Source organism: Pempheris klunzingeri, chromosome 7, assembly GCF_042242105.1.
Source record: "Pempheris klunzingeri isolate RE-2024b chromosome 7, fPemKlu1.hap1, whole genome shotgun sequence".
Classification (NCBI taxonomy): Eukaryota; Metazoa; Chordata; class Actinopteri; order Acropomatiformes; family Pempheridae; genus Pempheris; species Pempheris klunzingeri.
In genome coordinates this window covers 1,934,790-1,962,018 of record NC_092018.1, presented here as the reverse complement: position 1 = coordinate 1,962,018, position 27,229 = coordinate 1,934,790, and the positions used below count along the sequence as shown (strand labels likewise).

Here is a 27,229-nt window from a genome sequence, read left to right as displayed (position 1 = left end):
GCCGATGTACGGCATCCTGACCAGGAGCCGGTCCCAGCAGGAGCACCAGGAGCTGAGGGAGTACTCCTCCTTCACCATGGAGGACGTCAGCGAGCACAGGATCAGGTAGGACAGGTTTAGGACACAGGATGGTGATGACAAAGTGTCCATCCAGGTTGGACGTGTGTACCAGTCTTTTGTTGATCAAATAGCTGTGCAGAGGAATCATTCTGGTGTGATTTTGAAGTATTTTACTTGGCTTCAAAGGCAACAGTCTCCAAAATGTGCAATGAAAGGCATCCAAAAGAATATCATTGGTTTCTGTGCAGGGTTTTACATTCCCACAAAGGTTTAAATGCCACTTCAGAGGCTTATAAAAACAGATTATCCGCATTATACCTGCAGCTATTGACCAAAAATGACTTTCAAAAACCCTTAGTGGATTTCAGAAGCCATTGTTGTATAAGCAATAACGGTCCACGGGAGAGAAGAGAGCGAATTAGCACTTCTTCAATAAAAAAGTGCTCCTAGTTTTGTTAACAGCTCTCTCATGACGACAACTTTTTTAGGAACTATGAGTAGAAAAACATGGACCCCATTTCTTCAGGACTTTGTTTTCACCTTGACCTGCACACACACACACACACACACACACACTCTGAGTTTCTCCACTGTGTTTTACAGGGATATCAATCTCAAAGTGTCTCAGTCCAAAAGCATGAAAACCACTTAGACTGAAGCTAAGAGGTTTTCGCAGGACGAGAGCGGCATGTTTTCGGTTAGCTGATCTACCGACAGGATTTGTGAGCCTTCAGTGAAGAGGCTGTTTTAAAAGAAAAGTCTTTCTCTCTGTGAGAGATAAAAGTGCTTCAAGGGTTCTTCACGCTGCAGCCGTAGTCATGATCAATTTCTCTGACTGCTGCTCCAGTCGATGGGGATCGTTTTCCCCTCAGCACGGCAGCAGACCAAGAAACGGTAATAGCTCGCAGGGATGTTTTGTTTTCCTTCAACTTCACATTTCTTCTCATGAGACGAGAGCTCCGCAAACATTAACGTTACCGAAAGCCGTCAAGAAAACAAATGAATTAGCAGGAAATAATCTCGCTGCCTTTTCCCCGTTATGTTCAATGACTCAGCCTGTTGGCATGAGCAATGCCAATTACCGTCACTCTGATATTACCTGCAAGAGGTACTGAGGTCCCAGTGAGAGGCGCTAAGATGAAATATAAATATTCAGATACTAACTGCTTCATTTCCATAATGCAGGCCCTGATTAGCTTCAGCAGCGCAGGATGATCTCCGGGGGCAATCTTCAAATCGCCTGCATTCGTTTTGTTTTTGTGGTGTTGGCTCGTACAAACAAGAGCTGGGAATTGTTTTATGAGAATTAAATGGGATTAGAGAAGATTATACTGGTATGGATTTCAATTTTATTAGTGCTTTGCACAGATTAGCAGCTGTATTGTTGTGTGAGGGCTAATGCAAAGCTTCCCCAAGTCCTCAAGCAGTCCTGGACTGGAGACGTTAATACTGTGTGTGTAATATTTATGGGTTCATTATGGGAGAATTATTGTATCAAGACAAAATAGCTATTGCACGGCACGCAATCCAGTTAACAATTCTCCTTTTTAGAAGATAAATCGAACTAATATCTCCGTGTGCAGGTACATCACTTCAATAGAGACGGGCAGCCAGCCGGTCACTGACATCTTCCACTTTGTTGTTTATGACGGAGACAACAATCGCCTTGACAACCAGATGTGCACCATCACCATCACCTCCACGCCCAGACAGCCACCGGTGGTCACGGTCCGCAGCGGCATCAAGGTAGTCGCACGCTTACGTACAGTATGTTATGTTATAATGTACATTTACCTTTGTGAGAACAAGCACAGACACACACAAGCACCAAAACACACACACACACACACACTCACACACACACTCACACACCCAATTTTAAAATAATCGTAATAGATAAAAACATTTTATGGGTGTTACAGTACATAAACAGTCTTATAGACATTGTTATTTCCCCTCCATTACCCCGCCTGCTCAGACTGAAATCCTAAAATAGTCATTTGAGTTTTTAAAGCAGCAGCTGTATTCAGAAACAGTCATTAACGAGATAAATGAAGCAGAAACGAGGAAACCAGCTCACCTAGCATGAGGAACGCTCCTGTTGGTAAATATCTCTGTGCTTCTCTTTTCCTTCAGTTTATTTATGCGTCTCTGAAGTGTCCTCTTAGTTTGGACTGTGTGTTTGATGCATAATCCCTCCAGACACAGACTGAATCTCAAGAGTCAAGATGTTTATTATCATGTGCATAGAAAACCAGACCGGTACACGGTACAATGAAATTCTTACTTTGCAGGTTCCCCTTTCGCCAAACAAATACAGTCTAGTACAATACAAACTAAGCTAACAGTCTAAAATGTAAATAAAGAGCCTAAATAAATATGCTGCAGTGGTCATAAAGTGCACTGTGCATTATGTAAACGTTGGTAGAATCATTCACAGCCGTGATAAAGTGACAGCAGCAGTGAATATAAAGTGCATATTGCATGTGAACAGAAAGATACTCTCGCTTTTGAAATGTCCATCAGACGCTTCAGTTAACTTCTCTCAGCAGCCTCTCTGTCCTCCATGGTCGCGTTCTTTTCCTTTGGTGGTTAAAACATGTGAAATATGTCTTGGAGGGAACAAACATGCAGAACAACAGAACAAAACACTCCTGTGCTGCATTCCAGGTGACATACTTTCCATTTTCCCTGTAGCACACACACACTGCAGACGGTGTAGTAATGCAGTGTGCATTCAATCAGGACGGACGGCTTCGTCATGACATCACACCTTGACCTTCTCGCTCACACATTTGTTGCAGTCAGTGACGCAAAAATGTGAATATTGTCTGTTATTATCTGTTATCTGTTATCTGTCTGCAATGTGACGCCTCTTCTGCTGTGCAAAGCATTGTGGGTCGGTGCAGTTAGAAGAGCATGCTGGCTTGCACGCTGCAAAATGCACCCAGAATGTTGCAGGTATATTTGGCACACTGCATTTGGCGTGCCAAACAGTGTGGAGGTATTAGTATTGGAACACACCCCCTAGTAAAGGCTACACGGTCACCCACTGTCGAGCCTCTCAGGGATGGATCCTGTAAAATGTAAAACCATTAACATAAAGAACAGCAGGACTTATTTTAGTATCTTGTCCCTTAGGTCCAGGAAGGCGGCAGAGTGCAGCTCTCTACCAATCACATCATCGTGTCGGACCTGGACACGCCCAGGAAGGACCTGCTGGTTTGGCTCGTCAGTCCTCCGAAGTACGGCTTCATCGAGAACACCAACAGAGGTGAGAGCTTCAGAGTTCCCTCCTCACGAAGGCTCATGTGTTGTTCAGATCAGAACACGAGCAGACTGAACGTGCCGGACGCGTGAACACGGTCACGCTTCCATTACGCCGAATGATTTCCACATTTCTATTTATGTCACACTCACACGCATACAATGCCGATTGAATTCCCCGCATGGCTGCCGCCATCTGTCACAGCTTGATCACGTCGTGGATTAGCACTGCCAGATAGCCGGCTGCAGATGGGGCCACCGTCGGAGTCCCAATTTTGACTTCATGCTCGCTCAACCACTGCTGTGCTTTCTTCTGCCCCAGAGAGGAGCTGCTTGGAAACATTCAAAGGTTGAGATGAGGTCAAAAGGAGCTGATCCTCCGTCGTGAGAGCTGAATGGAGGTCGAAGATTTGGAAAAAAAAAAGACAAGAATGATATTTGGTGGTAAAGAGAAACTAAACATAACGACTTCAAATGTTCACAAAGCTAGAAGATGTTTTGTATTAAAGGGGCAATCCACCAATTTTACACAGCAAGCTCAAACGGGGGCAGGATACTCCAATGAAAGATGCTATTGAGTTGCATCATGGGAACTGAAGGATCCAATGAGGTTTGACTTTTTTTTTACTTGAAACTAAAAGTCAGTGTATCTCAAGGTCTGAATTTCTTTCAAAGTCTGTCTCTTGTCAGTCCCCCGACTTTATGGAAGTGGAATATTAAATGTGTGCAGTGCTCCTTTAACTAAAGCAACAACAACAACAACAAAAATACCAGAAACAGTGAGCTCAACTCAATAAAGAAAATCACTTGCTAGCTTTCCTCCTTCATGATCTTCGGCCTCGTGAGAGAATCTGACTGAACAAAAATGTGGTTGATGGCAACAGAAGAATTTAATAAGTGGACATGAAGTTAAAAAGCAGCTTAACACCCCGTTTGACCTTGAGCAAACTGCATTAAAACCCAGACACGACTACAGTTCACGAGGTGAAGAATCCGTGATATTTCATCCATTCTTTCCTCGTGTTCGCAGTGGAATGAAGCAGCAGCAGAAAATAACTGAGCTGAGTTGATATGTAAAGCAACACTTTTCATTTTTGATTGTAGATGAGGCACCACAGTAATACAAATTAAGCTCTGCCGTATTACATGCAAGACAGAGTTATCTGCAGATGTAATGAAGGATGCATGGAGTCAGATATTCACATTGTCTGCTGCTGCTGCTGCTGCTGCAGAGAAGCAGCTTCATTTCTGTCTCCGTGTCCCAGCTGACTGTCCTTGATGGCTGCTGGAGCAGAGGGACAGTCGTTGGTATTCAGCAGCGTCGGTCGGCAGTGTGCGGTGACTGGATTGCTTTTGTCACCAGGGCACTGGGGAGGCCGGCCAGCGTGTCACTGTGACTGTGTTCCTAAAAAATAAAAAAAAATGTAACATGCACAGGTTTTGTGTTGATATGCACTGAAACACGGAAGGCATTCGATCACATGTTGCTGCAGGACAGGTGCATTCATATTCTGTATTTATATGCAAAACAGCTTCTAGCAAAACATTAGCATTCACATTTGTGCTGTTTGCACAGAAACAGGCACACACACAGGTACGTATTAAAGACTTTCTCTAACATTATACATTTTCATTTTAATAGCTGATGAATAATAATGGACCTCTGGCCCCATAAGTAGTGAGTAGCTCTAAAACAGCCGTGCTGTTGCTCCATGCACACTAAAGTATTGTGAAGTAAGACAAACGTAATTGTAGTTACAAAAGGAACTGGAGTTGAATTGGAATAACACAAACAAACTAACCAATCGAGGCAGCAGCAGCAGACCAGCAGCTCCTGTGTCCTGTGAGCTAAAATCCCTGTTTTAGTGAATGTAGTCTGGTGTGTGTGCAGAGAGCGATATAACGGCTGTTTGTGGTTAAACCAGAAGGATCTTCCAGGTCTCTCTCTGTAGGGATCCTTTCCATGATGCTGTCACACACTTAGAATAACAACTAGAGCCTGAGTCTGAGGCTATCTACTTTTTGTTTAACCAGAAAAAGACGTTCTCTTGAAAGCCACCAGACTCCATTGACAAAAGCACTAATTATACTTGCCAGCTGCTGGTCTGCTTACTGCCTCCATTGGTTAGTTTGCTCGTGTTATTGTGTGAATTTTGGTGTTTTAAAGGTTAGTTCAGGTCAAATACAGTATTTGTGTAACACACAATAACACAAACAAACTAGCAGATCAAGGCATGACTCCCATGCTCCTTCAGGTAAAATCCCTGTTTTAGTGAATGTAGTCTGGTGTGTGTGCAGAGAGCGATATAACAGCTGTTTGTGGTTAAACCAAAAGGATCTTCCAGGTCTCTCTCTGTAGGGATCCTTTCCATGATGCTGTCACACACTTAGAATAACACTCTGAGCCTGTCAGTGGATCAAACAAGCTCTTTTAGTGGACCTACTGTGATCAGGTGCAGTTGTCCCAAAGGATCACATTGCAGCTGGCAAACGCAGCCTACAGGACCACTTCCAAAATATTTCACAACTGTCTTTACTTTACTTTAGTTACACTCTTCACCGTGAAATGACAGAATGTTTCAGCATGTCACTGGACAACTCATTCCCTGTTGTCTACCCATATATAGATTCACAGCTTTCACTGGTCTTGTTCACTGTGAGATGACAGACATGTCAGCAGCTCTGAGGTTTGAAAACAGACCCAAAAAAGAAAGAGTCATTTCTGTGGTGGCTGCAGGTGATTTCCCATCCTGATTAGGATTCTGCGAGGGTTCCCGCTCGGATAAGAGACTCCCCTCTGTCGCCTTATAACAGCTAGATGATGGAGGTGTGATGTGATTTACTGTTGTACCTGAAAACACACACACACACATATATACACAGCTTAGCTATTCCCTGTGGAGCCCTGAGTCAGCTCACCATGGAGTCATCCATCTCCTGTGATGAAGAGGGCAGTAGTATCCTGCCTCCAAACTGCCAGAAGATTCTGATTTAAGTGAAATAAAAAGGTTTGCTGTCATTCCAGTGTGAGGCACAGTGTGGTAGATGTTGCAGTGGACAACACTTCCTGATCACCGCCTCTCTCTCTTCTCTCCTCGCTTCCTGCAGGCGGCTCGGTCGGCGGCTCTCGGGTCATCACCCCCGACGTGCCTTTCTCCGTGGAAGAGCTGACGTCCGACCACGTCTTCTACGTCCAGGACAGCCAGCACAAAGCTCAGGCCCAGCAGGACGTCTTCAGCTTCTACATCAGCGACGGACACAGCCAGACGGAGGCTTTCAACGTCGAAATTGACATCCAGGTAACTCTTTCCTGTGAACCGTAACGTCTTTAGTCTTGACAGCACAGCGATTTGTTTGTAATCTATATTTAAACCTACAGTTTGTACTCAGCTGGTCACAAAGTTTCTGTACAAGCTTCTAACTCTTAGTTCTGTCACATTTCCTCCAGCACTTCCTTAAATCCCAATTAGCATCTTGATCTTTCTCCTGTTACGTAGATATTTCTGCTGTATCCTGCTGACGGTGACAATAACAGCTTTAATGAGAGGGTGCAGGTCTGCACGGTCATGTTGGTAAAAGTCACAGAAGTAAACAACACGTCCTTAAATGCTCTGAAAAGCTTGAAATCAGATCAACTTCCTCACATTTTTTCTATAAGACAGCTTCTATTTATGAAACCTCACTCTGATGTGGAAATATCTTTATGTTTAAGCAGTGAGACTAGATTTGCTGGTTATGGGGGTGCTGGGACACCATGAACAGCGTGATGGCAGTTATCAAAGGTGTGAGGTCTTAATTGCCAGGCGCAAGATACTTTGAATAAAAAATAGGGTGCGATGCTCTTTAAATAGTGTGTCAACTTAGCATGAAGTAACCGTGGCTGCTCTTAAAGAGACAGTGAAAACCGAGCTTCGTCTGCCGCCACACAGAATAATGGAATAAAACCTGGCTTCAGTCTCCTCTACCAGCGCTGGGATCTTTGCTTTTCTTTATCAGTGCATGGCCACTCCTGACTAAACCTCCCTCACTGATTGTGAGGCAGATGCTTTATAGATTTATAGACCACAGGTGCATCCGTTACAAATGGGACCAGCAAGTTTTTTAGTGTCTTTTATGAATTGATAGTAATCTAAGAATTCTTCCTGATTACAGCTGCAGTAAAGGTTTGAGCTAACCCTAACCCTGCTCGCTCAGCATCTCGCTGAGCAGCTCTTGATTCAGCTCTGTCCCTCTTTACTCTGCAGCCTGAGCAAACTCAGCATCCAAATCCATCACCTAAGCCTGTTTAAGTCTTAAGTTGAATTGATGAGGCTGTCAATGAGCTGTTGAGTGTGTGTGTGTGTGTGTGTGTGTGTTTCCTCTTGTGATGCACCTGCACAAGAAATGAATGCTGAAGAATCCACGCGGTGTCCTTTGTATTTTCCTCTCAGAGCAAAGAGGAGGACAGAGAGCCGGTGGTGTCGGTCAGCAGCATCCACGTGGAGGAAAACTCTGGAGTCGTCATCACCAACTCGTCCCTCAGCGTCCACGACCAGGACACGCCGGAGAGCGAGATCCTCTTCACCATCATCAGGAAGCCCTCCTACGGTGAGCCCTGCTGACAGCACACACACTACCGCCTGGAAATAATGTGCAACAACGAGGGAAGTGCATCCTGCCAACGATTCACCCCTACTGTCACTTAGTGCTGAAGTTCAATATGGTTCTTAAGCAAACTGCAAGGATTCAGTGGTTTTATTGTCATTTTTTACAGATAAAAACTAGTTTCACTTAATACTTCATCAGTGTAATCACTTCATGAACTATTATACCGACGCACTGGTGTGAATCTCCCCGTGCTGAGCACCGACCCTGCAGTCAGTCCTACAGCGACTGTGAGCTCTGCTCTCAGAGATGTAGAATGGATTCGACAAAAACACCTTTCAGTAGAAATCATATGAACATTAGAGGCTTTATTCCGTCATATGAGACTGTGATAGTTTGAACCATGTTGAGCTTTGACTCCACATCCTGGATGAAACGCAGAGCAGGAGCCGAATGTAGATGACGAATCTGATGGAGTTTAACAGTAAAACACACAAATACCAGTCAGAGCAGCACACAGATGAAACAAGGTGCATTTGTGTTGGTGTTTAAATAAGTTATTATAATATGTTTTTGCGAGTATTTACAGTGTGCGGGTTATTTTTTCGACCAGACATTCCTGTCGGAGATGTCAGCTGCAGAGGTGCTTCAACAGCACACGCTGCATGTAGACATGGGAGGATTAAACAAACTGATGTGCAGTCTATATACACACACACACACACACACACTCCCATAAACAACATGTATACTATCAGACACACATATACACACACACTCACCACAAACTAATAAAGAGCCCAGCAGAGAGTTATGCTGAGGAGTTTCCAGCATGTTGACAGTAAATAGTTCTGAACGTGTTAGAGACGAACACACACACACACACACACACACACACACACACACACACACACACACACTCGTAAACACATTACTCTCACTTCCGACACCCAAACAGTTTAAAACAAGACAAACACAGCGGTCGCCTGCTGCAGCGCCGCACGCTGACTGCAGCCATTCCTCACACACTCGCCGCACAAAACCCGCCGACACACTCTCGAATCACCTGACCTCCAAACACTCCGTTTTCCTGACGTCCACTCGGCAGCCCAAATTGAGTTTTCTCTCCGGCCTGCCAACGACTGGCAGACTAAAAGAAATTGCTTCACAAAAAAAGAGTATTTTTACTGGACAAAGATGTATTTCTCACTCCGTAATCTATCATCTCAGCCAATTTCAGAAAAGTTTACGGAATCAGGAACCGGGTGAAGAATTCAGTAAAGAAAGCAAAGATGTGATTGTTCACATCAGAATAATGACAAAAACACAGGTTCAGTGAAATCATCATCTGTAGCCGGAGCTTCTAGGAGATTTTTCTAAACACATTCCTCATTCTCACTTTTGATTTTTTTCCAGTTTCAGCTGAGAAACGTTAAGTTCTCATGTGTTCCAGTCAGGAGCAAAGTGTAAAGTGTGTTTTTGGATTCAATCAGCTGGGATCCAGACAGTTCAGAGTGCGTCTGCCAAAGACTGTTAATATTTTGGACATTTTATTGTTAATGTGTTAAAAAAAAAAGGCAGAGAGAAAATAACATGTAATATCTAACTCACGGACGTCTTTGAAGCAACGTTTCCTCGATTATGTTTCTTGTTTAAGTGAAATTAAACCACTATTTCCATTAAAATCCCTGCTTCCTCTTTTAGAATCATCCATCTGCTTGTTTTCATCCTCCGGTGAAGATAATTCAGAGGATTTCAGCTCATAAAACACCTCTAGTTTAAACATTATTCACATTTCGCTCAAAAAAGCAGATGATTATTCCACCCACACACAAAAAAGCCTGTTTGGGTGTTATCTTCAGCCCCTTTGCCTCAGTAAACTGTCTCCCCTCTGCCAGACACCTGCTTGAAGGACATTCTTCATAGCCGCCCCCCCCCCCCCCCCACACACACACACACACACACACACACACACACCACACCCCCCTTAGTAAAAGCACCATAAAGCAGCCGCCATAAAACCAGCAGTGTGTTCGTCTGATGGGACAGAGGGCAGAGGAGGAGTGATTTCATACGGGACGATGAGTCCTGGGCAGCTCCTCTAACACACACACACACACACACACACACACACACACACACACAATAAAGACATCAGGATGCTGCAGCCCTCCGGCACGCACAGATACACGGACAAAGTTTCCTCGTGATATTGAACTTGTTCAGTGTGTCAGCGTATTAGTTTCTGTAAATCTAAGCAGCAGTAATAAATAAGAACAGGACCGTGTGCAGCCTGCAGTCTAATACAAAGTGCTTCATATCAAAACACCGTGAGGCCGATACGATGCATGCATACTGAATGTTCCATTATTTTACAGTTTGAAAGCGCTGCGTGTGCTTCATATGATGTAGAATCAACATGTTTGTAGCTCGTCACTGATATATTTTCAGAAAAATGTCTCTCCTGATCAGACAATCCTTCAATAAAAGTATGAAGTCGAATGCTTGCTCAGAATTGCAGTAGTTTACTTATTTAAATCATAATTCTGCCAGTTTTAAATTCTATTTTCCTCAAACCAAAGTTCCTCCTCGTGTGCGCACGTTGTTTTGGAGTTAAAGACCAGTGAAGCTTTATGTGTTTTTATGTTAAAAGTGATGTAAACATGGCTGCCTGAGGGCTAAAGTGTTAATTAAGCCAAGCGTTTATTTAAAAATGCAAAGAAACACAGTGTGTGTGTGTGTGTGTGTGTGTGTGTGTGTGTGTGTGTGTGTGTGTGTGTGTGTGTGTGTGTGTGTGTGTCCTAAGTCTTGTTATTCTCCAGGATTTAGGCTCAAATCCCATTTAAACCTGGGCTTTGATTTAAGAAGCAGTGTCCTTTAGTGGGATCTAAAACGTCTCATTAGCTTCTAAGACCTTCCTTGTCTTTCGTGTACTGCATGAAAAACTCAAACGTCCTCCGTCTGACTGAGGTAACGCTGCACTTCACCAGGTGCTTCACACACACACACACACCTGTAGCCTCTTTACCATCAGAGGGTCATCTGTCTCTCGTTCCCTCAGGTAAAGTCCGCAGGCGGCAGTTCTACTCTCAGCCGCTGGAGAACGGCCGGGTCCTCACGCAGGGCTCGACCTTCACCTACCAGGACGTCCTGGACCAGCTGCTGGTCTACACACCTGAAACCGTCAGCGGGGGTGCAGATGAAATGGGTTTCACCCTCACCGATGGCATCTACACACACACGGGCCGCCTGGAGTTCACCATGGACGTCAGGAGGAGCGAAGGACCTCGAATGACTGTCAACAGAGGCCTGCAGCTCCCGGCAGGTGAGAGGAAGAGGGGAGGGAGAGGGGGTCGTGTTAGGACTGTATTTTAACTATAATCCTGGTGGGGGGGGGGGTTAAGTTGGGCCTGTTTTTACATATTTTGTGTTCCAAATCCCTACAGAGACCTGAGAGATCCTGTTTGTTTAACCAGAAACAGCTGTTGTATCATACAGTTTTAACACACCAAACCCCCTTGACAAAACCATTAATTTTACCTTGCAGAACATGAGAGTTGGTGACTCATTATTATTATTATTATTATTATTATTCATTTAGCACCAAATCCTAACAAATGTTATCTCAAGACGCTTTCCATGAAAGAGCAGGGGGAAGAGATGGTAACTATATTGCTGATGACAGGAAAATGACTAATAATGAGCAATATGGTAGCAGTATGGTGTGTTTGTGTTAAAGTGTGTTACCAAAATATTGTGTTGGATCCAAACTAACCCTTTAAAACACTCAAAGTCGCAAAATATCACAAACAAACTACCTAAACAAGGCAGCAGTGGACCAGCAGCTCTAAAATCCCTGTTTTAGTGAATGTAGTCTGGTGTGTGTGCAGAGAGCGATATAACGGCTGTTTGTGGTTAAACCAAAAGGATCTTCCAGGTCTCTCTCTGTAGGGATCCTTTCCATGATGCTGTCACACACTTGAGTCTGAGGCTATCTACTTTTTGTTTAACCAGAAAAATCCGTTCTCTTGAAAGCCACCAGACTCCATTGACAAAAGCACTAATTATACTTGGCAGTTGCTGGTCTGCTTACTGCCTCCATTGGTTAGTTTGCTCATGTTATTGTGTGAATTTTGGTGTTTTAAAGGTTAGTTCAGGTCAAATACAGTATTTGTGTAACACACAATAACACAAACAAACTAGCAGATCAAGGCATGACTCCCATGCTCCTTCAGGTAAAATCCCTGTTTTAGTGAATGTAGTCTGGTGTGTGTGCAGAGAGCCATATAACGGCTGTTTGTGGTTAAACCAAAAGGATCTTCCAGGTCTCTCTCTGTAGGGATCCTTTCCATGATGCTGTCAGACACTTGCAGCCTTTGTAATATAACCAAATTATGTATAAATAGGGACCATATTTTAAAAGAACCACTATTTAATAAGGGAGAGTGGAGAGAAAAACATCTGTCCTGTGTCCTGCTTCGTGTCGGTAAAATGTCTCAGCAGATTCTTAGAAAGTGAAAGAGAAAAATATAAATGAAGGCCTTGAAAATGATGTACCATGAAAAGACTCATGAATGATAAGTAAAGGCCCATCAGGTGAGATCCTGGTGAGTGAGGAGGAGAATATTTGTTTTGTGTTTGAGGGGAAATAAATAAAGACACTGAGCGCTCTGAATTATTTCAGGATCTTCATCGAAGATCACAGAGCAGAATCTGAAGGGCACGGACATCGACTCCGACAGCCTGAAGCTCAGATACGTCCTGACCAAAGACCCCCCGGCCGGAAAACTCCAGCTCAGCAAGAGCGGACGTGTGGAGAAGATTTCTGTTAAAGGTCCCGTTCAGAGCTTCACCCAGGAGGACGTCAATAAAGGTACCAGCTCGGTTTTTACATTGTTGTTTTACATTTCTGCCTCCAGTCTTTCTTGTGCAGGTGAAACAAAGTCCTTTTTTTTACTTTGTGTAATTCTGCTGGAGTCAGTTTACAACTTCAAACTATTTAAATACAGCTTGACTGTCAAGAAATGAATGTCCAAGTTCTGAAATTTGATCTCTTTACTCTTTATCTCCAGCTCTCTCTCTCTTCCACCTTGTGTATTTATTCTGAATTTACCACAGGTAAAACAGACATGGATCCCGTTAAACGAGGTTGCAGCCAACACTTTTTGTTCCCACCAGTCACTTAGACGCCAGAATATGTAGAATCAGGGTCCACATATATCCTGTAATGATGATGAAAAGATGTTCAAAGGACAGCCGGTGCCATTTAACTGTTGATTTCCCTCCAAATAGTAAAATGCAGAGTAAATGTTTCACTCACAATCATTTTAAAAACAATAATCACGCTGATGTCCGTCGTGTCATGTGATAGTCACGCTGCTTCCTGTCTCGCAGGCCTGCTGCAGTACGGCCACGACAAAGGGGAGAAGGGAGGCAGCCTGTCCTTCAAGTTCAACCTGCTCGATCCGGAGGGCAACAAACTGATCGACCAGTCCTTCTTCATCAGTGTGCTCGGTAGGCTCTCCTCCTCCTCCTCCTCCTCCTCCTCCTCCTCAAATAAAGGCTTAAGTGAAGCCACAAGTTTAAACTGTGGTAGTGATATTTATATCCAACACCACTGACCACCCTGCATAATGTGAAACACACTCGTTGTGTTGAAGTAAAAGGTAGTTAAACTGTGCTGTGCTGACAGGGAGGAGAGGTTTAAGAGATTAGATTAGATTAGATATACTTTATTGATCCCCCATAGGGGGAAATTTGCACATTACAGCAGCAGCAGAGATAATCAGTAATAGAGGGAGAAGAAATAGAAATAAGCAGCAGTAAATAAATATATATAAATATGATATAATACACTGCTGACATGATTAGTCAAACAGTAGCTCACTAATCTATGGCTACTCTGATTATTTAGATTCAGGATTTACTTGTATTTCCTTTAAACTTTATGTTAAATTAATGTTATAACTAAGCAAACAGTTTTGGTTTGTGCCACCTATGATGCTTTAAGGCCCAGTTTTTTTCAGTTCTTGACATAAATATAAATTAAATCTGTCGCGTAAGTTACAGTCCAGAAGTCTTTATGGGTCCTCGGTTAGGACAGCGTTTGATACCGGAGTGGAGAGACTGTATGTATACATCATCTTAGTTATTAACATAATCACTGATTACCTTTCATGTATTAATATGTATGAAGGACTTTTCACTCATACCCACAAGCTCTAGAAAGCAGCCTTACAGAAACAGGAACAGACTTTGAACTGCTGGGTCACTTATGTTTCACACCTCGAACTGAGCGAAGGCTCACGTGGCCTCGTTCATACAACAGGCCGCCGACATTCTGGTGCTTTGTCGTCTTTGTGGGGCACAAACAAACCTTTTTTGAGTCAGACAGAGTGAACTGTGATCAGATAATTATCCTGTGGCCCACTTCAGATAGTTTCTCTTTTTTGGAATTGACTTTGATTTAGATATCTGATTATGGCTAAAACTTCTCTGGACATTATAAAACCATAGCTTCATTTCAGTGCTGATCAGACGTTGTGTTCTAAAGGTGAACATATTTAGAGAAAATCGCAGGAGTGTTTTGTGGAAGTTCACCTTCTAAGTTTAGGAATAGTTTCCTGTCGCCTGTGACGGCTGAAAACACCCGAAAACTTTACTTTTCCTCTCACTCCGCTCTGGGGACTCAGCCAAACCGATGTAGTGGTTCATCAGTTAAAATCCAGACTCCTCTCCGGCAGCTGAAGGATTGTCTGTCCCTCATGGCTGAGCAGCATCCTGACTCTCACATATCTTTGCCAGCTCACTTTTATCCCGCTCTGTATTGTTCCCGTTGTTTTACTCGTTCTTCTGTCTTCTGCTCTCTCAGATGTGACTTCAGCGAGGCTCTCTGTTCGTATCTCTTCCTACCACACTGCCCTCTGATTACTTCCCTGCCCTTCGCTCAATCTCCCCTAATCCGTTTGTCCAAATCTCCCAAACCCATATCTCTCCTCACACCTCCTGATGTGCCGCCTCACCCTCCTTTGCCGGCACCCAACTTAATCTTTTCTGGTTTTGTGCTTGTAGTTGTGTCATTTCTCCATTTCTCCTGTTTCTAATAAAGCCCTCTGCTCCTCTTATCTTCTCTCCTCTCCCCTCTCCAGATCAGTCTCAGCTTATTTCTCCTCCACTGCTTCGGTCCGTCTTTCTCAGTTTTTGCCAGAATGAGAAATTGACTTTTAATATCATTATCTCCTTTTGGATGAACTGTTTTCATAAGGTTTATGGAGAAGTGGATCTGTTTCTATTCCTGTCTTCCTCTCCTCTAACCTTCACCCTCTCTCTCCCCCCAGAGGACCGTCTTCCTCCGTCAGTGGTGGTGAACAAAGGCCTGGTGCTGGATGAAAACACCATGAAGAAGCTGACCACGCTGCAGCTGTCGGCCAGCGACCAGGACAGCGAGCCGGGCGAGCTCATCTACCGCATCACCAAGCAGACGAGCCTGGGTCACCTGGAGCATGCCGCCAACCCAGGTGAGCAATACCTTTTAAGCTCAAGGTCCGTTTAGCAGCTACTCTGGGGGCTTTTAGTCGCATCACGTGATCTTCATCGCAGTGTTTAAGCCAACATGGATGAGGTTTGTCCACCTGTTGATGAAGATGATGTGTGAAGGTGTGACTGATTTATTAATTTGATTCCCGGTCAAGTAACATTACGTGTTGAACGATACATTTTTAAACAAGACAGTAACAAAAAAAAAGATAAAAATCAAACAGTATGCGGCAGCAGCGACTCTGATAACATCACCTCAGCTAAATAGCATTTATGTCGGCAGAGAGTATTTGAATTCAGAAGATGCACAAGCTCAAGGACAACATTGTTATGTAGCAAAGAAAAAGCTCAGTAGTTCTGTGATCTGCATTTTGATTTCCTCTGAGAAGAGTTTAAGATCTCCTCCAACAAAGCACAGATAATACTACAACATTCACAGGAACCCCCTCTTAACACGGAAAGGTTCTTACAAATGTGAGCATTTTTACCGAAAAAATAGATGCAGGCAACGTAGATGGTGAACACCAGCACAAGTGTGTGTGTGTGTGTGTGTGTGTGTGTGTGTCTTTACCATGAACTATTAATGTTGTGGGGACATAAATGTGTTTACACAGTCACACAGTGGGGGGGCTCGTCCTCGTTTTGTGGGGAAAAAAGCAAGTCCACATTATGTAAATCATGAAATTTTAGGGTAAGTTCAGGGGGTCCAAAGAGGATGTAGTGGGGGGGTGTGTGTGTATATTCATTTGCACATTGATTAGTTTAACTGATTTGCTGCAAACTTAAATACCATTGGTTCATACAGAGAAAGGCCCAGACTGTCTGATCATCACACACACAGGGACACGTATTGATGACCTTGCTTCACTTCGTCTTTCGTGCTTCTTTTGACACACACACACACACACACACACACACACACACACACACACACACACACACACACACACACACACACACACAGATACTGAATGACTGCAGCCTTTCTCATGTGTTCAAAGTCACCTCTTTCACTGTCACCTTTAACTGTTCTAATGCAAAAACAAAACGGAGCAAAAAAAAAAAAAGGAATTGATGCATCTTCCAGCCACAAAGAGGTGATTATTCGCTTCCGCGCTGTTGAACAGTCCTGCCCCGGCTGAATGGATTCCTCACATCGCTGAACGTTCTTGCGGCATGCTGATTAGCTGGATGTTAACAGCGTCTTCGAGCATCGGTTCACCTCAGAGCCACAGAGCAGCTCTGGATAATTACCGCCGGCCATTCAGCCAATCCGTCACTCACACACCGGCTAACTCCCTGCTCCTCTGAGATAGCCGAAGAGCCGACAAGAAGTGTCAAGGTAACGGCACAGAGACACGGATGCTCTCTTTTGATGCCCTCATTCAAACCTGAAGTCTTTATGAGGCTTATTAACAATAACTGGCTGTGGCTACGCCGCCCCCATCAGGTGGAGCGTCTATCAAAGGGCGCCTGCTCCACAGATCACTGAAGACCATGACCCGCCGCCCCCGCCTCGACCTCCTCTTATGTTCAGTGCGACTTCTTTTAGAGACACATTATGGGTGTGCAGCTCTGACTTTAACTGAAGTACAAAAGAGTCTGATGTTAGAGCCTTTCAGGACTCTATCAAGACCTCAGTGGAGCTGCAGCTGGCCTACATGTCACCCCTAAGAGACTGTTAGCCAGCTGAGGATGTGGCATTACTCTGGACTGATGAGCTTCTCCAAGAACCTGTTCTGATTATGTGGACGAATGTGCCTCAAACTTGAGCTGATCTCCTAACATCATATCTCTTGACAAAAAGACAACATGAATCAGAGGCACAATAACCATTTATCACAGTGACGTCTACAGACTTTAACGTATTCTCACATCTCTGATTAAACCTCTCCCCGCCAGGTGAACCTCTCTGTGTTTCAGCACCTGTAGTGATGAGTTTTACATTAACCAGCACTGATTGGTTTGTCGGAGCACCGTTGGCGACGTGCACCACGACGGTGCAGGTTAATGTGGGATGTGATGTGATGTCGTGTTTCGTGTTCGCTGGGTTGGAAAGTAATACCAACTATATAATTCTGGCAAACATCACATCAACAAATCCAAATGGTCTGCCTCCAAACTGTGCTGTCCTCGCTTTGCTGCTCGACTCAAACGGTTGCGGCACTTTAATTGAATATGAGAAGAACAAAAAAAAAAAAAAAAACTACACAGAGTTTCAACTCTGAAATGACGCGCTATGAATGGAAGTGAGGTATTTATAGGAATATTATAACGGAAGAAAAGCCTAAGAAGCTTCCAGGAGAAGTCTCTGATTCTCCAGACAAAAGAGGAGCTGACAATAAAGAAATGAATCCATGAGTTCGAAGCAGGTGACGACAGAGTTTGTGTAATTACGTTCTCACTCACTGACAAACATCCCTCTCTGCACGTTTGACTGCCTCCTTCATAAATTTAGATCATTTAGAAAAAGACTCGGAGGCTTTTGTTACCCCCCCCCCCCCCGTCATACTTTGAATCCATCACCACTTTTACTGTTAAATCACATCAGCTTCCAGTCTGTGTTTAAACCTGTGAAGACAAATGGAAGGAAAAAAAATCACATTTCAGTTTAACCTCTTCAGACCTGAGCTCTTGTTTGATATGCATTTTTTATTTCTCCTTGCTATTTGGGCTTATTGGACCCTGATAAGTATAAAACCTAAGCATCATCTTTGTACATGGTGTAGTTTTAGAGAAAAGTTATGTCCACATAAGTTTTTTTTCCTGACTGCTTTTGCATGCTTTGACATATTTTGAACATGTTTTGAAAATCACGGTGCAAAAAACAATATGAAATATCAACAATTTGGCCCACATCCATGTCCACACGGCCCCAGCTGAGCAGAATGAACTACTATGGTGTAATATAAGCCAAGATGTTTAACATGATGGTGCGAATGAGCAGGTATTATCCCCACTGGCTGAGAACAGTGCCTCTGTCTGCCCGTGTGCCTGATTATGATGATCCATAAACGTCCAGCTGGAGAATGGATGACACGAGCCGGGACTTTGGTGCGTCTTCACTGTGTCAAAAGTTGACGTGAAGAAGATTGATGCTGAAAAGCTCCATTTCCATTTTCTCAAGGCCCCTCGGTGACGTGTTGAATGAGTTATTGCACCCTTTGTGGAATATTTGACCCGCTGTGCTGGGAGTTTTTTCCCCACATCTGAATGCGCCTCCACACTTTGACAGGCTTTTCACAAACAGTGCCTGATTTTAAGTATAACACCCGTTAATGGTAGGATGGTGTTAGCTTTGAATTATACGACTCGCATGCTTTCATTTCCAGGCATCAAAAGCTGTCTACACTCATATTAGAGCAATTTATTCGGTAGCATTTTTTTTCCATTTAGCATTAAAACTGTGAAAATGAAATGTCAGAAAATGCAATTTTGGAGGTAGAAATCCGAGAAAATGGAAATTTGACTGAACCGCTGTCTGGTCGTCGTCTCCTCTGCATTCATCAAGCATAACTATTTAATTTTTGTCTGTGTCTCACATTTTCAAAACCAGACATAGCCATAAATATACACTCACATATCGTACAAAGACCTACTTTTCCTCCTTCATGAAACCTGTTTTTAGGCATCCAGCCACAATAAAACAGCAGAAAAAGAGCACCTGTGACGCAGAGTGTGTTTTGGTTTTGTTTTGCAGACAAGCGCCTCAGTGTTTCACACAGAGCGAAGCCTGGTCGTTGCAATCAAACCTGATTACGTTTCCCACTGAGTTTTAATCCATGGAGGCGTCTGAGAGGGAAGAGGAGCCGGAGCCTCGTTAAATGGGTTTAGTTTTAGTTTTACTTGCTCATTAAAATGATAAAAGCCAAAAACAAAAAGAGAAGGGGAACGCAGTGTGAGCTCTGAGACAAATGGCATGGAGGGGGGGGGGGGGTTATAAGACTGTCTGACGCCAGCGTAGAAAAGATTAAAAAAAACAAAACTTACAATGACACAGAAGACAAGTGACACTGAAATTCAATACAGGAAAGATTGTTGGGAAAGCAGCACAAAGTGAGTGTTTGAAGAGAACGAGGGGAAGACTTGGAGTCCTAGTGATGGTTTTTGTGTGTTTGTCTGCAGTGTGTGGAGTCTATATGTGTTTTATTTATTTCAAAATTAATGTCTTAATTTTGTTATTAATTTGAAATGATTCATGCATTTTAACAAATTTACACAATCAATGCAGCTGCATATAGTTTTTTTTCAAACCTTACAGTTCATCTTTGAATGCTTGAGTGTATTTCTGCTAGAGGGTAATATGTGTTTCAGTAATAAAGCCGAAAAAATAACAGATTAAAAACGAAAAATGTTCCAGTGTTTGAAGACACCACAACGCCATCAGTGGTGAAAAGAAGACTGTAGGATAAGAGACAGTAGATGGAACTGCATCCTTACAGATCAAGCAGAGGTGTTGGTGTGTTTAGTGCATGTAAATAGAGGTGCCTTAACATTATTGTCGGCCCTGGGGTCCACAGAAATTCAGATGACCTTGATGCATTTATCAGAAATCTGTAGTTCACAGGAGAGAATCTGTGTTTTCTTTGTCTTTAATTGACCGACTATCCTGGTTTATTTGTTGTTGGTTATTATCCAGGCACCAGAATCAGCACGTTCACCCAGGCCGATCTGGCATCACGCAGCATCCAGTACGTCCACACCAGTGAAGAAGAGAAGCATGCTGACCAGTTCTCCTTCACCGTGTCGGACGGGACAAATGAGGTGAATGAGGGGGGTCAACAAAAGCCTTTGAAGACCCACTAGTAGGGGTAGTTTGGTTCAGTTTGGTCCTGCTTGTGATTCATTAAAATTAAGCAATGTCTGTCTCCCATCACAGGTTATTTGGCAGTAAACCTTGTAAAAGATGTTTGAGATTGTATATGTGAGAAATACAGTGACTTTTCACTCTTTGACGAGTTTTTAGAAGCATGACGAAGTGAAAGTGCCATCAGATACCAGTAAAACACAATGAGGCATACAGGCTTTAAATTAGTGACAAAGGAAACACTAGTAATGAATGAAGGGAATCATTAGCAGGAGAAAAAACATTTCATGGTTCAGAAGTTGTTCACAATAAAAATGATAGGGGACCCAGTGAGGTTCCCTGGGGAATACCTTTAAAAGAATTCATTAGCACCTACAACACAAAGCACCCTCACCACTTACACAGACTCTAAGCAGCAATAATGTCTCAAATTAGCTGTAGCCAGGTGCAAAGTAATGTCCGTGGTCCAGCGTTGACATTCTTCATCAAACAATCAAAAGTTTTGAATAAGACAGCTCTGTTCGAAGAGGCAGACAGGCATGTAGGGAACACTTTTTAACAATTACGAACCCAGTGTGGCACGTCAGCGTCTCTCTGTTCTCATGATAATGAATTTTGGATGGACAGAGTTCGTCCTCCCCATAAAAAGCCCTTCAGACTTCTTTTCATTGGCTCTTTTTGTTTTGACAAGAAGCTTTTTAGCCGGAGAAATCTTGCAACAATTCTTAATTAAAAGCATAAAAACAGACGAACCTTTCTAGGTAGGTAAGATTCTTATAAGATGTAAATATATAAACAAGTATAGGACGAATCTAGTGAACTCCATGCTTTTAGAGAGGTGGGGATGTGACACTACAGTCCTTCCAGCGCCCCCCCCTGCCCTCGCTCCCCTTTGCCTCATGCATCATGCATAAATCTGCCGTGCTAATCCAGAGTAATGAGGACCGCAAGGACTTGAGTAAACATGTGAAAAAGGTCATTTGGCCTTCACGCCTGGCTGACTGCAGTGTGTGGAGGCCTTTGTGGCCATTGTAGTGGTTAGTGTTTGTGAAGTGGTTTGGTGCTTCTACTTTTGTTAACTCTCCTCTCTCCAGTTGGGAGGCAGGATCAGTTCCCTGGTAGAAAAGCACTGCATATTAATGTCAAGCGTTTTGCATTAAAGTTACTTTTTTTTTTTTTTTTTTCTCCTCCATTTTAAAGTGATACTCAAGCAGAATATTTTATTCAATGTGTGGAGAGATGGGAGCACTTGAGGGCACACCAGTTTCTTTTAAAAGACTTATTTGGGGATTATTTCGTCATATTGTTTTCTCACATGAGTGAAGTGTGTACAGTTTTTCTCTCAATGCTAAATAACATTACAAATCACAAGCGGTATCTTCAAAACAGCCCTGTGACAAAAGATAATCCCAGATAATCTAATGGGCTTCAAGCTAAAATTCACATTTGTTTTAAAGCATGTCTTGGCCATATGTATATCAAAAAGAGTTATTGGTCACTGTGATCCCTCATGTTCATACTGGCTGCAAAGAAATCCCGTTGTAAAGCGTTTCCACTGTACGTGATGGGGGATAAAATTCACAGTCTTCATTCTGTGCGAAAATGTATTCAGCTGAATTTAATATGAGGCTCCAGCCGTGTGAATACAAATCAAGTGGGCACCGTTTTTAGTTCAATATTCACTCTTTCCATATGGTGTATTTGGACATGCCAGTATTGTTTTAAGACTCGTGAACCTATTTAATTCTACTCAACTTTATTTATATAGCACCTTTCATCCAACCATGTGCTTCACAGAGCAAAATGCCCCCGATAAAACAATAGAGAACTCTAAAACTGAGCCTTTATCATTGCTCCAAATTAAAAGCTGCATTAAAAAAGACAGGTCTTTAATGTCCTTTTTAAAGAAATACAAAGAGAGCTTGCTGTTCTAATATCCAGAAGCAGAGAGCTCCACAGTGTTGAAGGTGTAAAAGCCGAAGGTGCCCTCGCCGGCTTTTATGGGACACATGAGGAACGTTTAAAAGAAAAACAGTGGAGGACCTCAGTGATCCGGCTGCACCATAAAATGAGAGCTGTAGGGAGGAGCAAAGTCATTTAAAGCTTTATAAACAAGTAAAAGAGCTCAATTCTAACAGATACAAGTGCAGAGTCTCCATTAGTGGGGTAACGTGATCCGTCTCTGGCTGCACCTACATTCATTTAAGTGTGAGGGAGAATTTCAGCTTGTTTCTGAGTTAGAAATGTTGCATGTTGCTGATATTTCTAAGATGCTAAAATGAGAAATAGTCTAAAATCACTCCTTGTAAAGAAACTATACTATGATACTTCAGTTTGTATGAACGTTTCTAAACCACTTCATGGTTTTTCACTGGTCTGTAACAAAAGTAATCCTAAACTAAAGTAAAGTAAAATTTCCTCGTGAGTGAAATGATCTATGTTGTGCTATGTATGTCGTCTCCAGGTCGCCCAGACGTTCTACGTCACCATCAAGCCCGTGGACGACTCCCTGCCTCTGCTGCAGGTGCCTGGCATGAGGGTCCAGGAGGGCGTGAGGAAGACCATCACCGAATTTGAGCTGAAAGCCACAGATGCAGACACCGAGGTGGGACGCTGGCTGCACGGATCCCCGACAAGCTCCTGCAGCTTCTTCTTCTTCTTCTTTATGTTTTTTTACCAGTTTAAAAAGGAGAAGCAGCTAAACTGGTCAAACTGAGCTGTATATACAAAGACTGTTTCCCATTTCGCAAAAGGAAAAATCCAGCCTTAGTTGCCCTGAAACAGTTAATCCCATCAACCTGCCATCGTTCAGTCCCCTCCAGGAGTTATTTGGTGATGAAATGTCCTATTTTCACTACTACTACTACTACTGTTCAACCTTGACTACATCTATAGCAATTAGAGGTTTCATTTCATGCCGTCCTCTAAAAGCCACTGAGGAGCTTAAAGGATGACTCCAGTGTTTTTAAACCTGGGCTCTCCTATTAATTTACACATTTTGAGTTTAAAATGACTAGTAGGTTCAAAGGGGTCGGTAAAAAGAGTCCAACGGATGCAATGTGATCCTTTGTGGCAACTAAAAATGGTTGTTTGTGCTCAGATTTCTATTCTAAGTGTCTGTGGGTCGAAGTGGAAATGATCCCCTACAGAAATAGACGTGCAAGATCCTTTTTGTTCTACAAGAAACAGCCGTTGTGTCGCTCTCTTCACCAGACTCCATTGATAAAAACGGTCATTTTACCTCACAGAACACATCAAGGCAGCGAAAGACCAAATGACTGTTTTAGTCAATGGAGTCTGGTGGCTTTGAATAGAGCCTGGCTTTAAAACTCATCCTTCAGCTGCTATATGATGGAAAAGATTTCCCACGGTGATAATGATTAATATGTTTATTGATTTAATGATAATAGTCTATGGAGCTGGAAATGGTGGTTTTACATAGAAATCCTCACTGCTGACAAACTGACTCACCACAAACTTTAAATTTCTCTCTCTCACCCTTCGTCTCTTCCTCTTCAAACTAAACTAGGCGGAGTCCATCGTCTTCACTGTTGTCCAGGCTCCTCGTCACGGCACCATCGAGCGCACGAGCAACGGCCAGCACTACCGGCAGACCAGCAGCTTCACCATGGACGACATCTACCAGAACCGCGTCAGCTACAACCACGACGGCTCCAACTCGCTCAAGGACCGCTTCACCTTCAGCGTGGCCGACGGCACCAACCTGCTCTTCATGGTGGAGGAGGGCGGCAAGGAGGTGGGACAGTGTGTGTGTGTGTGTGTGTGATACCTGATGCTCAGGTATTTCTGCCCTTCTGAGGATCTGGTTGGTTTCATAGAGTCTTTAGAGACACTTTTTATTTCTGGAGAAGCAGGACTTTCTGGAAACTGAGGACACTAGAGACATTTTGGGGAAGTGAGAATATTTTGAAAAGTTTTTAAACAGTTCTGGAAAGAACTTTTTGGGGGAAAACATAATTTGGAAAGTGGTGGAGTGGTTTTCCCCTCACAGATTTTTCTCTGAACATAGTTTTGCGTCCTGGTCGGAGGCTTTACGTCTTCAGGTCGTCTGTCCCATTCCTGTGAGCACAATATATCAGGAACACCTGCTGCAGGGAATTTCTTGACATTTGGTTGCTCAGACTTCTGCTTTAACTCAGGACTGAAGTGATTAGATTTCAGTAATCCAGGTGAAAGTCATTGTGACCACACGAAACACATTTTGGGCCATAACTCAATGATCATTTTCACACAAACGTCCTGGAGGAGAAAATGATGAAGTGAAAGTCAAACTCCACTGTGACATCCTAATGTTCTGCTAAACACTTTTCTGGCCGTTATTCGACACCATAACTCACCAACAGAAGGACACTGATCATGAGTCTGGACAGACGTGGATGGAAGCTGAAACCTGACTGGTTTGGTGGAGGTGAATCAGAATCAGAGAATAAACTTCAAACACAAAAGTAAAAAATATAAATATATAAAAAGTAGGTATTAAAACAACTATGAGGTGGTCGCTCTAGTGTGTGTGTGTGTGTGTGTGTGTGTGTGTGTGTGTGTGTGTGTGTGTGTGTGTGTGTGTGTGTGTGTGTGTGTGTGTGTGTGTGTGTGTGTGTGTGTGTGTGTGTGTGTGTGTGTGTGTGTGCCGTTAATGGCAGCTTTATGGCGGTTGTTATGAACGAGCCTCCAGGTGAATTGACTCCTCCGCTTGTCACTTAAGCCGCCTTCCACCACCTGCAAACAGTCCACATGATTAAACTGAATGAAAGCAGGCCGGTATTGATATCCACACACACACACACACACACACACTCTCAGACTTATTACCTTTCGATCACCGGGGGACGTTTGGCTGAACGGTCACACATGTTCAGAAGGTGGTTTTGTGGCTTGTTCTCTGTTATTAGATAAAGTGTGAGCTCCGTTAGAGCCGCCTGGATGAGTGCATCCTGTCAGCGTTGGCCTTGGACGCGAGGCGGTAACTCATATCACTGCAGAGGTCTTGTCTCATTTAGCCTGTCGGCGCAGCTCGGGGGACAAATCACAGTCAGGAAACAACCTGCATCACTTGTTTTGTGCCGTGATGACATTCAACCTACGTCCAGCTGAGTCGTCCCAACTTTTGTTTTGGGAAGTAGCTCGAGTGAAACCCATTCCCGGTGAAGTCCGCACATCATCCAGGATGATATAAGTGCACGTTCCTCACAAACATATATTTTATGTCACAATTTTTTGGTTTTCCAGATCGTGACGGCCGCTCCGCAAAAGTTCAAGATCGATATCCTGCCAGTTGACGACGGGACGCCGCGGATCGTCACCAACCTGGGACTGCAGTGGCTGGAGTACATGGACAACAAGGTACGAGTCGTCCTCTCACAGGGTCGTCTGGAAACACACTCTATATATTATATATATTATATATATATGGTCTTTGTCCTTCCCTAACAGAGAGACATAGCAGATAACCAAGACAGTGAATCAACAGAAAGGTGCAGGCACTTTTAACTGATGTAGACAAACAGAATGAATCCAAACAATAATGAAAATCAAACACAGGAAAGTTACTGTCACATAAAAAGTTACTGGGGGTCGGAGTCACTGCGCTGGCCCAGGAGTCAGGGGCCGTTTGCACAAAACACCTTAAATTAAGATGTTCCTTGAAATAAAATCACTTGCACTCCTTAAAGTTTCCTTAAAATGTTCACTTCACATATTTAAGTTTTTTAAGGAATCCCTCAAACAGCTGCACAAAACACCTTAGTGTACCTCCGACTCTGTCTTTACTGTAGCATGGACCATTTAATGGTGATAAATGAAGCATCCCGAGAAGCAGAGCGGCGACCGCGGGGACCCGATCTATACTCTTAACGACAGGCGATTGATCTGACCAGCAGTCACTTCAGGACGTGTCCTGATTGCTCTGCTTCCCTCAGGTGTTCTCTACGGTTTTAGTCAGTCGTGTCATGTCCACAAGTCATATTCACCGACTTTCAGGCCCCCTGCTGGCCGTATGTGTCAAACATACCAAAACCGGCCCCCCAGAGAGTCCAATGGGACGACTTTGCAAATTGTAAAAAGAGAGTTCATTGAATTTGAACATTTTCAGGGTGTACTTGTACTTTTGTGCACTAAAACAAAGGGAAACATTTGGAGCTGTCGTTATTTAAAGCTTGTGATGCTGTGATTTTACTGGTCCGGCCCGCTGGAGATCATACTGGGCTGCATGTGGCCCCTGAACGAAGATGACTTTGACACCCCTGGTTTAAGTGATTCTGTGCAACACCCTCAAGCGCGCCCCTCAGCTAAGGAGAACTTAAGGGTCATACTTAAGAAGAAAAGTGGCTCCGTGGATGTGGGTCGTATCTTCATCCCGTTTTCATGCCCAATATTTCTTCATGTCCTTCATGTGCTGCAGACGCTTGCTGGTGGTGCATTCATGAGGCTCTTTATATCACCTGAATCTTTATATCTCAGATCGGAGACCTGAGTGTCACAGCACCCCGACAGCATGCTGAAGCCTCACCTCTCTTCCTAAATATATGAATTATATCTGTCAGAGTGGTGAAGACCCAGGAGGAGGACTCAACTGTTGTGTATCATGTGGGTGTCATACAGCTGCAAAGGGAGTCGTGCAGCCAGTGATGGAGGCCCTTTTCTAATCCATTACCCCTTCAAATTGCCTTTTGTAAAGTGCAGTCTTCCTGCTCGTTCTCAAGGAGAAAACTGTGGTTTCACTGGATGTTTGTAGACAGAAAAAGGTTTGAATGAGCAGGAGGCTGGTTTGTTGCTGGTCCTTAAGTAAATACATCCTTACAGAATGGGAGCAAGCACGGCTCTGTGTCCTCCCCCACAGATCGTATCTCAGACGTGTATTAAATGCGTCTTTGTGACTGACAGAAGGGCAAAGAGAAGCTGTTTGCTCTCGATGTGTAATTTGCTTGCTCCCCCTGCTGGTGAACACTCCTCAGCACC

General features: G+C 43.5%; 1 protein-coding gene across 1 annotated transcript in view; it reads left to right on the top strand.

Moving 5' to 3' along the window:
* The window catches only part of fras1 (Fraser extracellular matrix complex subunit 1), a 165,063-nt gene that overhangs the window by 117,409 nt on the left and 20,425 nt on the right, over nucleotides 1-27,229 (top strand). Inside the window, exons 37-49 of the mRNA XM_070833319.1 lie at nucleotides 1-105; nucleotides 1,644-1,806; nucleotides 3,202-3,334; nucleotides 6,436-6,626; nucleotides 7,758-7,914; nucleotides 10,973-11,236; nucleotides 12,596-12,784; nucleotides 13,306-13,425; nucleotides 15,249-15,428; nucleotides 20,087-20,211; nucleotides 22,719-22,859; nucleotides 23,784-24,011; nucleotides 25,502-25,615. The exon at nucleotides 1-105 is cut by the window's left edge and continues 47 nt beyond it. Coding sequence (XP_070689420.1) covers nucleotides 1-105; nucleotides 1,644-1,806; nucleotides 3,202-3,334; nucleotides 6,436-6,626; nucleotides 7,758-7,914; nucleotides 10,973-11,236; nucleotides 12,596-12,784; nucleotides 13,306-13,425; nucleotides 15,249-15,428; nucleotides 20,087-20,211; nucleotides 22,719-22,859; nucleotides 23,784-24,011; nucleotides 25,502-25,615 — 2,110 coding nt within the window. The remainder of the gene's footprint in view (nucleotides 106-1,643; nucleotides 1,807-3,201; nucleotides 3,335-6,435; nucleotides 6,627-7,757; nucleotides 7,915-10,972; nucleotides 11,237-12,595; nucleotides 12,785-13,305; nucleotides 13,426-15,248; nucleotides 15,429-20,086; nucleotides 20,212-22,718; nucleotides 22,860-23,783; nucleotides 24,012-25,501; nucleotides 25,616-27,229) is intronic.